The 11,769-nt window shown below is 39.2% G+C and overlaps 2 protein-coding genes across 3 annotated transcripts in view; both read right to left on the bottom strand.

Annotated features, from left to right (window-relative positions):
- The window catches only part of MBTPS2 (membrane bound transcription factor peptidase, site 2), a 59,687-nt gene that overhangs the window by 24,833 nt on the left and 23,085 nt on the right, over positions 1 to 11,769 (bottom strand). For both annotated transcript variants that reach the window (XM_014587119.2, XM_006146651.3), the window contains exons 6-7: positions 3,716 to 3,834; positions 2,128 to 2,308 (exon numbers count right to left, since the gene is read on the bottom strand). In XM_014587119.2, the coding sequence (XP_014442605.1) occupies positions 2,128 to 2,308; positions 3,716 to 3,834 (300 nt within the window). The remainder of the gene's footprint in view (positions 1 to 2,127; positions 2,309 to 3,715; positions 3,835 to 11,769) is intronic.
- YY2 (YY2 transcription factor) overlaps positions 10,996 to 11,769 on the bottom strand; it is a 1,866-nt gene continuing 1,092 nt past the window's right edge. Inside the window, exon 2 of the mRNA XM_027771110.1 lies at positions 10,996 to 11,766. Within this exon, the coding sequence (XP_027626911.1) occupies positions 11,082 to 11,766 (685 nt within the window). The 3' untranslated portion in view covers positions 10,996 to 11,081. The remainder of the gene's footprint in view (positions 11,767 to 11,769) is intronic.

Below are 11,769 nucleotides of genomic sequence, written 5' to 3'. Positions count from 1 at the left end.
TAGATGTGGACCAGAGAATTTCTTAACTTATAGATAAAGCCTGTAAACATAATTAATATTTTCTGATATTAAATATGAATTAAATAATTTGGGCCACTCAATTTTGTATAAAGAGTTGGAGAGGGCTGATTTTGTAGAGCTGAAAAGTCTCAAAATAATTTTGATAGGTTCTAAGAAGAAACTTCCTTCAGCCCTCTCATCTGTTGCACAGAGCAAAGTATCTGACTTTATGAGGTATTTTTGGAAGCAAAGATAACTTTCTCTGGATGTCTGCCACATAAAATACATAAAATATTTCTACTCCACATAGCTTTGGACATACCTCCATTCACATAGCTACCACTGGAACTGTTTAAGTTTAGGTATATTTCAGCCAGAAGAAGGGTTCATGCCTGATTGACAAGTTCCTTTTATTTCTTTTAAGCTTTCCTCACTTCATGCCTTTATTGGGCTAAAAATGTATTAATATAGAATGCTTATGCTTTGATTTTATCTATTTTGTTATTAGCTATCAGTTGTTTATCTCTTCTGACATAAGCTTATGCAAAGGAAAATTGTTTCTTGTTACTGTCTTTAAATAGAGAAGTATAAATTAAGACAGTATTGTTCATGGAAAAATGGAATTAAAGTTTTTTTAAAATTTATTAGTAATTAGCATCAGTAGAACTGTCTTTTAAAAAAAGCTTATTCATTTATTTTCTTTGAGGGGAAGAGAGAGACAGAGACAGAGAGAAAGGCAACCAAATCAGGGTCTTCTTGCCAAGATCTAATGCCAGCCTTAGTCCAAGAGCATGAATGTGGGACCAGCATTCTGAGGGAGGTCCTGGGACACAAACCTAGGACCTTTTCCATGCGGATAAAGTTGCATTAGTTACCACAGCACTACCACCTGACTTTGAAAAATGGAATTAAAGTATGAATTTATTTTGGTGCAGAAAATTATCTGAAACCCAACATAATTTTTTCATAATACTCACTTTTCATGAACTTTTTGAAGACTGCATATACCTACATCCATGCATAAAGATAACATTTTATTGGCAGACTATTTAATTACTGGAATTTAGTTAATTGGTTATGGTTGAGCTTGAATGCTGATATAACAATTTTTTTTAAAGAGAGTTTTTTCACTATAGGATTCATGTACTTGCCAGAGACAGAGAGAGAAAGAGAGACAGAATGTGAGAACTTCCCCATTTTGTAAGGCAAGCCTGACTTCATGTTAGCCTCTTCACTGGTCTGTCTCTTGCTCCCTCTCCCACCCCCCTTTAATGTGTGTTGTTACCAGTCTGTCTTCACAAACCCAAGGCATCCTCTAGCCTTGTCAGTAATTATGATAACATCAAAAGTGTTTCCGTATGTAACCTCTTATTCCTGTTCACATAAACTGAGAGATGAGTACGATGGATGGTAAGTACTTGCTTCTCTTTTACATGTCAAGAAAACTAGGGACCAGCAGGTAGCATAATGGCTATGTTGCTGGACTCCCATGTAGTCAACCGCGGTTCAAGTCCCAGACCCAGTGTTTTAAACGCGGGGTGCATTGAGTGTGCATGTGTGCCCAAGATCCTGAGAGGAGAATGGAGGAGAAGGGATTGCAGTATGGTCATCTCCCTTGAGGGGTCATTTCTCACTTTCTGTCTCTCTGTCTCTGTCTTTTTGGCAAGCACACATGCCCTATAACAAAAACCTTTCCAAAAAGAAAAAAAAAATCCTTCTCCTCCACTCTCCTCTTGGGATCTTTGGCATGCACACACATACGCCTGGCCTGAGTTTTAAGCTGCTGGGTCTGGGACTTGAACCACAGTTGACTACGTGGGAGTCCAGTGACATAACCACTATGCCATTTACTGGTCCTTTAACCTATAACGCAGAAAGAATTAGACACTAGAGTCTGGAAAGTCAAATACAATATTATGAAAATAGTTAGAAGTTCAATAATAATATATAATAAAGGTAAAATGCATATTAGTATACAACTCACCAAGAAGAATATCTATTAGTTTGAACCTATTTACTGATTTGCTTTAAAAAGATTAGAACAAAATAAGACTATAGACATGATTTATAGAATAGTGAACAGCAGACAGTGGGGCTTGAAGTAATATATTGGGTAAATATACACACCTCTAACTGGGAAGCTTAACTGCTGTAAAGTTGATGCACTTATACAATAGCCAATTTGGGGCTCATAGGCGATAGTATCTAGACATTCATTCCAGTCTTGTACATTGGTAACAGGACAGTCCTGTAGGTGGGTGACAAGGTCTCCCACAAAAAGGCCTCTGGGTCCAATGGCAGGTGAGTCCTTGGGAAAACAGCAAAACCAAATGAGGTAATATATGAAGGAAGACAAGCTATGAGTAATCTGAGTAAACAATAAAGACACTGAGTTCATTAAGTAGAGTATTTTGAATAATGCATAAAATAATCCAGCTTTGGTCTAAAACATATAGTTCAGAAAATTAGCGGGACCAGCAGGTGATGTTGGTAAAGTGCTGGACACTCCCACATGGCTAAATATGGTTTGAGTACCAGACCTGGTGGCTTGCTTTCTCACTTTCCTTCTCTCTCTCTCTGCCTCTCTTTTGTCAAATTAAAATGAATGAATGAATAACATTAAAAATAAATAATTCTAAAAAAAAAAGAAAAGAAAATTAGCAAAAGAAACCAATAATTATAGTTGCTTTTCACAATTCTCCAAGATTTTGAATTTTTCAAATTTGAAAAAAATCCACTAGCCAACTATTAAGATTAAAAAAATAAAAGTTGTCCCCAAATTGGTAATTAAATTTTTTTGTGAAAGTAGTCAGTTAGACTGCCTTCACTTTCCTATAGCTTCAGTGAACTAAATGATAAGGCAAGTCTTGATATAAACAGTCCCAAATATGCAGACAGTATTATCAGCATAATGAATATGTAAGGCAATTGCTCACAAAGGTAATTTTCCTCTTTCCAGTGTCTGAATGGAAGATTTGATGTCACCACAGTAGTTGTTGTCTAAGAAAGTGAAATAGAGTCGAAGACGTTAACTTAAAGCCCTATGAAATGTTTTAGCTGGATAGCCTAGGATTCATTTTTCTTCTTAAAGATATTTGACTCAAAGTAGAGATATAAAAATAAACAGCAAAGGTAAACGATGTATTTTATCAATAAATTATAGGTAGAAAATCTTGATACTATCTTTGTAATTCAGATCAAAAATAATTTTCGTAGTGTTTTTAAAAAGCTAATGTATTGGGAACCAGCAGTTAGTATAATGGCTATGTCGCTGGACTCCCACGTAATCGACCGTTATTCACGTCCCAGACCCGGTGTCTTACACTCACACCAGGCACGTGTGCGTGAGTGCCCAAGATCCCGAGTGGAGAATGGAGGAGAAGGGATTGCGGTGTGACCATCCCCCCTGGGGGGTGATTTCTTGCTTGCTGTCTCTATGTCTCTCTCTGTCTGTCTGAAGAGCGCACACGCCCTATAGTGAAAACCTCTCCAAAAAATTTTTTTTAAAAATTAAAAAAAAAATAAAAAGCTAATGTATTACATGACATTATTTGTTAGATTTGAAAGGATGACGGTAATCTCTTCAGAAGAAATTGAGCATTCTGTATATGAGGAGAACTTGAATAAAAGTTCCTGACATTAAATGCTAAATATTACAGCATTTAATACAATGCAGCAGCTTGTAAAAGAACACCCCAAGTAATCCATTATTTACCTCAGCGACTTCAGTGATAAGCACTCCGACTCCAGTGTAGTAAAATGGCAAGAGAATTACTGGGAGGAGAACAAGCGCTAAAATACCTAAGATTGCAAGGACAAAATTATGCCAGATACCTGAAAAGAGAAAAAAAAAGCAGTGAGCTCAGTCTGGGGCAGGAATGATCTAGGTAGCTGTGCTTCATAACACATAGGTATTCTGGTAAATGGATCAAGTGATCAGAAGAAGCTGTGAGGCAGAGAGCTCTGCCCATTACTACAGCGGACAGACATCCAGTAAGCGGCTGCCTTCATTTCAGATGCTGAAATCTAAAATCAGTGTGTTAATACCACATTATGAAGACCACATGCTAATAGGATTTACTGAAACAGAACTATTATCTTCTATTAACTACACCAATTTCAGAAAATATGTACACCATTTATTTAAACATACTTGTGATCTTTGAAAAGAAGCCTCAAATATATTAAATAAGTTACATCAAGTTACAGATCTGTAACAATCTGAACCTTAAAGCAACAAACAGATAGGAACTATCTTTTTTGGTTTTTTTTTTTAGAATTACTGGGTCATTGGAAAAGTCATGACGTATTTTCCTATGTTTTTCTATGCAAAATGTGTCATGACTTTTCTGATGATCTAATATTTTATTTATTTATCATATTATTTTTTAATTTGACCAGAGTGAGACAGAGAGAGGGGGAAAGTGAGAAAGCAAGCTGCCAGGTCCAAGACTTGAACCATAGTTGGTCATCTAGGAGTCCAGTGCCCCAACCACCGTGCCACCTGCTGGCTGGTAGTCTTTTTAAAAACAAACAAACAAAAACCCCTAAAACTTATATGGTCAAATCTATAATTTTTTTTTTGGAGAGGTTTTTGCTATAGGGTGCGTGCACTCGCCTGAAAGAGAGAGAGAGAGAGACAGAAAGCGAGAAACCACCTCTCAGGGGGGGTGGCCATGCTGCAATCCCTTCTCCTTCATTCTCCTCTCGGGATCTTGGGCACACATGCACACGTGCCCGGCATGAGTTTAAGCCACTGGGTCCAGGACTTGAACCACAGTTGACTACATGGGCGTCCAGTGATATAGTCATTACACTAACTGCTGGTCCCAAATCTTTAAATCTTTGATTCATATAGTCAGTTAATCTTTGAAACTGTGAAAAGGAAGATTTTCCCACCCTTAATATTGTAGATGTAATTCCTCTTTTTGTTGGGGAAGTGGTCTTAAGAAGTATTATTTTAAAATTTACATTTTTACAAAAGCAAGCACAACTACCTCAATTCTCTAGACACACAGAAGTGGTTTTCAGGTCACCATTTGACTTAATAGGTAAAACAACTCATAACATTATTCTTTGAACTGCACACAGTAGTTATATATGATAGGATATAAACCATGGCTTTGGGGGCTGGTGTGGTAGTTAGGGGTGATGGACTCCTGCATGGCCTATTGCGGTTCGAGTCCCAAACCTGGCAGCTTGATTTTTCACTTTCTCTCTCTCTCACTCTGTCCCTCTCTGGTCAAATTCAAAATAAATAAATAAATAAAGTCAAATAATACAATTCTTTTTTAAAAAATAAGTAAACCATGACTTTGACAGGGTTACACTTTACTATAATCACAGCATCAATTTTATAGTAACTAATGTTTTTACTTTACCCTCAAATAAACTTACAACTGATTTATATAAATAACAACCATGTTTTCAATATATAAGAAGGATTTAAAGAAATTTAAGCAAAGAGCCAGAATGGTCACATTTAAAAACAATTTTGTCAGAAGGTGCATATGCTCACCAGAAAGAGACAGAGACAGAGAAAGCACCTCCTCCAATGAGAAGGTCATACCACAATCCCTTTTCATTTCTCCATCCTGTTGGGATTCTGGGCATGCATATATATGCATTTTTTTAGAGAGGTTTTTGCTATAGGGCACGTGCGCTTGCCAGACAGACAGAGACAGACAGAGAGACAGAAAGCGAGAAATCACCCCCCAGGGGGGATGGCCACGCTGCAATCCCTTCTCCTCCACTCTCCTCTTGGGATCTTGGGCACACATGTACAAGTGCCCGGTGTGAGTTTAAGCCACTGACCGGGTCCAGGACTCGAACCACGGTCGGCTACATGGGAGTCCAGCGACACAGCCATTACACTAACTGCTGGTCCCTACATGCATGTTTTTTAAGCCACCAGGTCGAACCATGGTTGGCCATGTGGGATCCAGTGCCCCTAACTACCAGGTCATCGGATGGCTCCAAAATGAGCAAAATTTGTCTTCACTATTTAAAGGAATTTTTAGTAACAAAGCATAGAGAATTTTACAAGTGTTTTAGCATAGGATGTGGGTGCTTGCAGAGAGACAGAGAGAAAGACGGAAAGTGAGGAATCTCTCCCCAGGGGTGATAACCATGCTGCAAATCCTCTCTCCTCCATTCTGCTGGGATTTTGAGCATGCACACACAAGCACCCAGTGTGATTTTCAAGCGGCCAGTTCCAGGACTGCAACCATGGTCAGTCATGTGGGAGTTCAGTGCCTTAACCCCTATGCTACCTGTTGGTCCAGCATAGAAAATTTTTTTTTTTTGTGAGAGATTTTTGCTAAGGGTACATGCACTTGCTAGAGAGACAGAGAAACAGAAAGCTATAAATCAACCCCCCAGGGAGATGGCCACACTGCAATCCCTTATTCTCCGTTCTCCTCCTTGGATCTTGGGCACATATACACACAAGCCCAGCTTGAGTTTCAAGCCACCGGAATCGGACAGCCATGTGGAAGTCCAGCAATGTAACCACTATGCCATCTGCTGGTCCCACAGCATAGAGAATTTTTTTTAAGAGACATTTTTGCTATAGAGCACATGTGCTCTCTCTCTAAACAGACAGAGACAGAAAGTGAGAAATGAACCCCAGGGGGGATGGCCACACCACAATCCCTTATCCTCCATTCTCTTCTTGGGATCTTAGGCACACACACATGCATATGCATCCAGCATCAGTTTTAAGTTGCTGAGTTTAGGACTCGAACTGCGGTTGACTACCTGGGAGTTCAGTAACATAACCATTATGCCATCTGCTGGTCCTGCATAGAGAATTTTTTAAAAGCACTCTATTCTTGGGATAGAAAAGTAGGTATTATTTAATCCCCTTTCTAAAAACATATATTCATATATATTTTATATTTCAATTCAAAATTTAAATACATTCATTTACAATGCTCAGGAAGTATCCTATCCTATCTTCCCTCTCTTTTTGAATTTTTTTGTTTGTTTGTTTTGCTACAGAGTGTGCGTGCTCAGAGAGAACAAGAAAGAGAGAGGGACATAAACAGAGAGAGAGAGAGAGAAGTGAGAAATCACTCCCCAGGGGAGATAGCCATGCCGCAATCCCTTCTCCTCCATTCTCCTCTTTGGGATCTTGGGCAAGCACGCACATGTGCCTGGCGTGAGTTTAAGCCCACCAGGTCTGGGACTAGAACCTCGTCGACTACATGGGAGTTCAGCAATATAGCCAGTAAGCCAACTGCTGGTCCCAAGTGTTCCTTTTTAAAAAGTATTTTAAAAGTATTGTTAAATTCCAGAAATATCCAGAGCAAGTCTGTTCCAGGACTTGCTGGGTAAGTGATCTTTTCTATTACATACAGATATATCTTTAAAAAAATTTTTTCCAGCGGGCGTGTGCACTTGGAGAGAAACAGAGAGAAAACATCATGCAATGGGGCATGATCACACTGCAATTCTTTTCCCACCATTTCTCTATCCTATCAGGATTTTAGGCACACACACATACACACCTGCCTGGTGTGACTTAGAACTCACCAGGGCCAAGAATTGAAGTAGTGAGTCCTGGGGGATCTGGCTCCCAATGCACAGCATTTGACCACTGAGCTACAGGGATGGAGAAGGGATTGTGATATGGCCACCTCGGGGGAGTAGTGATTTCTCACTTATGGTTAGGGGTGCTGGACTCCCACATAGCTGACCATGGTTCAGGTCCCAGACCTGGGGGCTTGCTTTCTCACTTTATCTCTCACTCTGTCTGATTAAACTAATAATAATAATAATAATTTTGTTATAGGGCACATGCACTCACTGGAGAGACAGAGATCTAGGGCATGAGGAAAAGTGAGAAATCACACCCTGCTCCCTACAGTGGGGATGGCAATGTTGCAATCTTGCAATTGCTTTTCCTTCATACTCCTCTCAGGATTTTGGACATGCACACACATATACCTACTGTGATTTTCAAGCCATGAGGTCTGAGACTCAAACCGTGCAGGGACTTGAACTGCGCAGTTAGCCATGTGAAATCCAGCCACCTTAACCTCCAAGTCACCTGTGGAGGTGGCCCTCTATCCTATTTCTTAATCTTAAGTAATCTACTTTTTAACATACTGATTTACTTATAAACTTCCCTACTGTTTTAAGCTTTTCATACAATGATATAATAAACAACTTTGCTTACATTATTAGGCATCTAATTAAGTGTATACCTGAGAGGGTACAGAAATTAGCTAGAAATGGTCAAAAGATATGTGCATTAAAATTAATCTCTGAGGGGCCAGTAGGTGATATGGTGCTTAAGGAGATGGGACTACCACACGGCGGTTCACGGTTCAAGTTCTGGACCTGGCAGCTTGCCTTTTCTCTTTCTCTCTCTGGTGAGTGCATGTGCCCTATAGCAAATTAAAATATAGTACAATAATAAAAATAAATACATCTTTAAAAACTTGATCTCTGGGTTGGCTCCATTCCCTGGTGGTTAAGGCAGCCAGATTCCACATGGCCAACCCTGCAGCTTGAGTCCTGGACCTTGTGGCTTGGGAAACATGCACGTCAGGTGTGTGCACGGACTTATCCATAACCCTGAAAGGAGGGGGAAGTGGAGAAGGGATTGCAGTGTGACCATTCCTCATGGGGAATGTTTTCTCCTCTTCCTCTGATGATCACATGTATCCTCTAGTATTCACACAAAAATTGACCTCTGGTATCAATTAATTCATACTTTCAAAATCCACCGCTCCCCCCATAAGCAACATGAAGTTATAATTTCAGCCTGCCGATCTGCTAGGTGAACAGTGAAGTCCCATTGTCTTTTTTAAAAAAGAATTATTTTATTATTTAATTTAATTTGACAAGAGAGAGACAGAATGAGAGAGAGCAAGAGAGACAGAAAGTGAAAAAGCAAGCTGCCAGGTCCAGGACTTAAACTGTAGTTGGCCAGCGCCTTAACCACCACACCACCTGCTGGCCTCAAGTTCCATTGTCTTGATAGGTATTCTATCCTATTGCTATCCATTGGCTGTTTATGTCTTTGCTTGTTTTTTACCTGAGTTGTTATTTTTTTAAATTTTTATTTTTTAATAATGGTTTGTGTATGCTACTGGCTATAATATATACACTGAAGAATTTGGTCCTTTAAAATAGGTATTATGTTTTCTCCTCCCAGTTTGTTGCTTGACTTGGTTTATAATTTTGCATTTTTAATGCATTTTTAAATTAAATGTTATTTATTTATTTATTTAGAAAAGAGAGGGACAGAGAAATTGAGAAAGTAAGCTGCCAGGTCAGGGATTCAAACTGTGGTTGGGCATATGGGAGTCCAGCACCCTTAATCACACCACCTGCCCATTCCCCATTTTATTTTACTTTTTAAAAAAAAGTTTAGTTATTTATTCTGAGAGAGAACATCCTAACATGGTCCTGACAAATCCACCCCCAGTTACTGCTAGCCCAGATCATGCGTGCAAGTGTACCTGGCATACTCAGGGAAGTCTGGATCTGAACGAGGGACCATTCCATATGGGTCTGCCCCACAGAGCATTATATTCTACCCCTGCACCACTATCCAATCTGTTTTGCTATTTTAAATTTCAGTGTGATCAAATGGCTCCTTTGTATTGTCTTTCAAGATTATTTTAAAAACTCAACTGTGTTTTCTAGTACCGTATTGCTTTCATAGCTTCAGCAACAAAATTCAAACCAAAAACCAAAACCAAAACACCTCTAATTTGTTGGTGCAGTAAAATTTACTCTGGGGAAACTAATTTAGAATAATCCCTCTGCCACCACCAACCCCAGCACCAGTTGCTAGTCTCAGAAACAAGACATGAAATGAACAAAGGTGGGGGCACAGGGCAGCACTGATTTCCTGACACCCTGGGCATGTAGGTGGTACCCGGCCACCCCCTCGATGCTTGATTTACCCATAATGGATGGTCAAGTGGTAATGGGGGTGGTAGAGCACACACATTTTCTCCATCTAAACAACCTCTTTTGCACTAATGGTTAGTTACACCTCTGGAACCTTTGTTACAACTCTCGCTTTTTGAGAGCAGGGCTTAACAGTGGCACTACTGGCATTACAGCCAGATAATTCTTTGTTCTGGGGGAATTGTCCTGTGCATTGTAGGATGTTTAACAGCATTTCTGGTCATTACCCACCAGATGCCAATAACACCCACCCCCCAACTTTTATTTTCTAGCTACTGTATTTATATAAGCAAGTTACATTTTTTCCCTTCTTTAAAACAGGTATTTTATTTTTTTTTCCCTATTACACCAGATGTACATATCAGCTGTTAAAAAGTCAATATATACACAATATATTCTACAACTGAACATTTCTCTGAGCAGGGCCAAGACATTACATTAAATAACAGCATCTGGTAATATTTTTGGGAAAATAAAATGACTGAATGACTAAAATATGTTTAAACTGACAAATACTATTAACTCATTTAATATGCAACACTACACAATTCAATTCAGCTAAAAGATACTTGTGCAAAATGTATTAACATTAAATACAACCAAAATTAAGATAGCAAACAAAACCTATGTAACTTCTTTAGCAAGACAATATTATATGAATATAATTTGTTCATTCTTTTAAAGAAAATCTTTGCAAGCAAAGTCATATGCTTCCAGAAAAATCATAAATAAAATTACTAAGCACATTCCTAAAAGTATAAACATGAACATTTGGAAAATACAAACTTTTAAAAAATTGTAAGCAATAAGTAAACTTCATAAGAATGTGAAAAGTCCCATTTTTAAACAGCTATATAAAGAATTGTCTTTTGACATGCGGTTCATAAATTATTCTCCTGTTGGGACCAAAGTTTACAAAAACACTATTAAAGAACAAGGCATCTTAGCAATATTATCTTAAATAAAGATTTACTTTTTAATAAACTTTTAAATTTATTTTTACTACTCTATCAAAACATGACTCTTAGATATATAGGATTAATTTTTAAAAACTTTTTCCTAGAAACAACAGAAAAAGTAGAGGCATATAATTCCCAGCCACACTCCTGGAAGATACTTTCAGAGTTTGAAAAGGCTCTTCTTTCTTCTTTTCACTGGCTGTTTTTGTTCTTAGCATGGGTTAAGATATGCGATTTCAGATTAGTTGACTGAGCAAATGTCTTACAACAGTTATCGAAGGGGCACACAAAGGGCCTATCTCCGGTGTGGATTCTCACATGTGTGCGCAAATTGAAATCCAGGGAAAAGCGTTTTCCGCATCCTTCAAAGGTGCACTGAAAGGGCTTCTCTCCGGTATGAACCAGCTGATGGCGTTTTAGCTTCGAGCTCTCAACAAACGCCTTGCCGCATTCTGCACAGACATGGACTCTGGGGCCGTGGATGTGCAGATGTTTTCTCATAGCAGAGTTATCCCTGAACATCTTCACGCAGCCTTTATGAGGGCAAGCCACTGTTCTGGGAACATCTTCTTTGGTTTTTTTCGGCTTCCTTCTCGTAAATTCTGCCAGCTGTTTGGGATCTGAGAGGTCAACCCCAGGTATTCCCTCAGGAGGAAGTTTCTTCCCTGTCATGTACTCAGAATAATCGGGAGATGAGTTATCACTCTGCTCTTCAACTGCCTTATGCTCTCTGGTGGTATCGGCCCACATGGTGACGGAGAACTGACCTTCCAGGGTTTTGATGTGCATCTGCCTCTGCTCCCACTTTTTGGTACCCTGGTTGGAGCTGCTGCCACCCACTGCGGCGGTGGTGTCGGCCTCAGTGCTGCTAGTGCTGCTG

This window comes from Tupaia chinensis, unplaced genomic scaffold (assembly GCF_000334495.1).
Source record: "Tupaia chinensis unplaced genomic scaffold, TupChi_1.0 Scaffold000184_1, whole genome shotgun sequence".
In the NCBI taxonomy this organism is placed as follows: Eukaryota; Metazoa; Chordata; class Mammalia; order Scandentia; family Tupaiidae; genus Tupaia; species Tupaia belangeri.
This window is presented reverse-complemented; position numbering and strand designations above follow the sequence as displayed.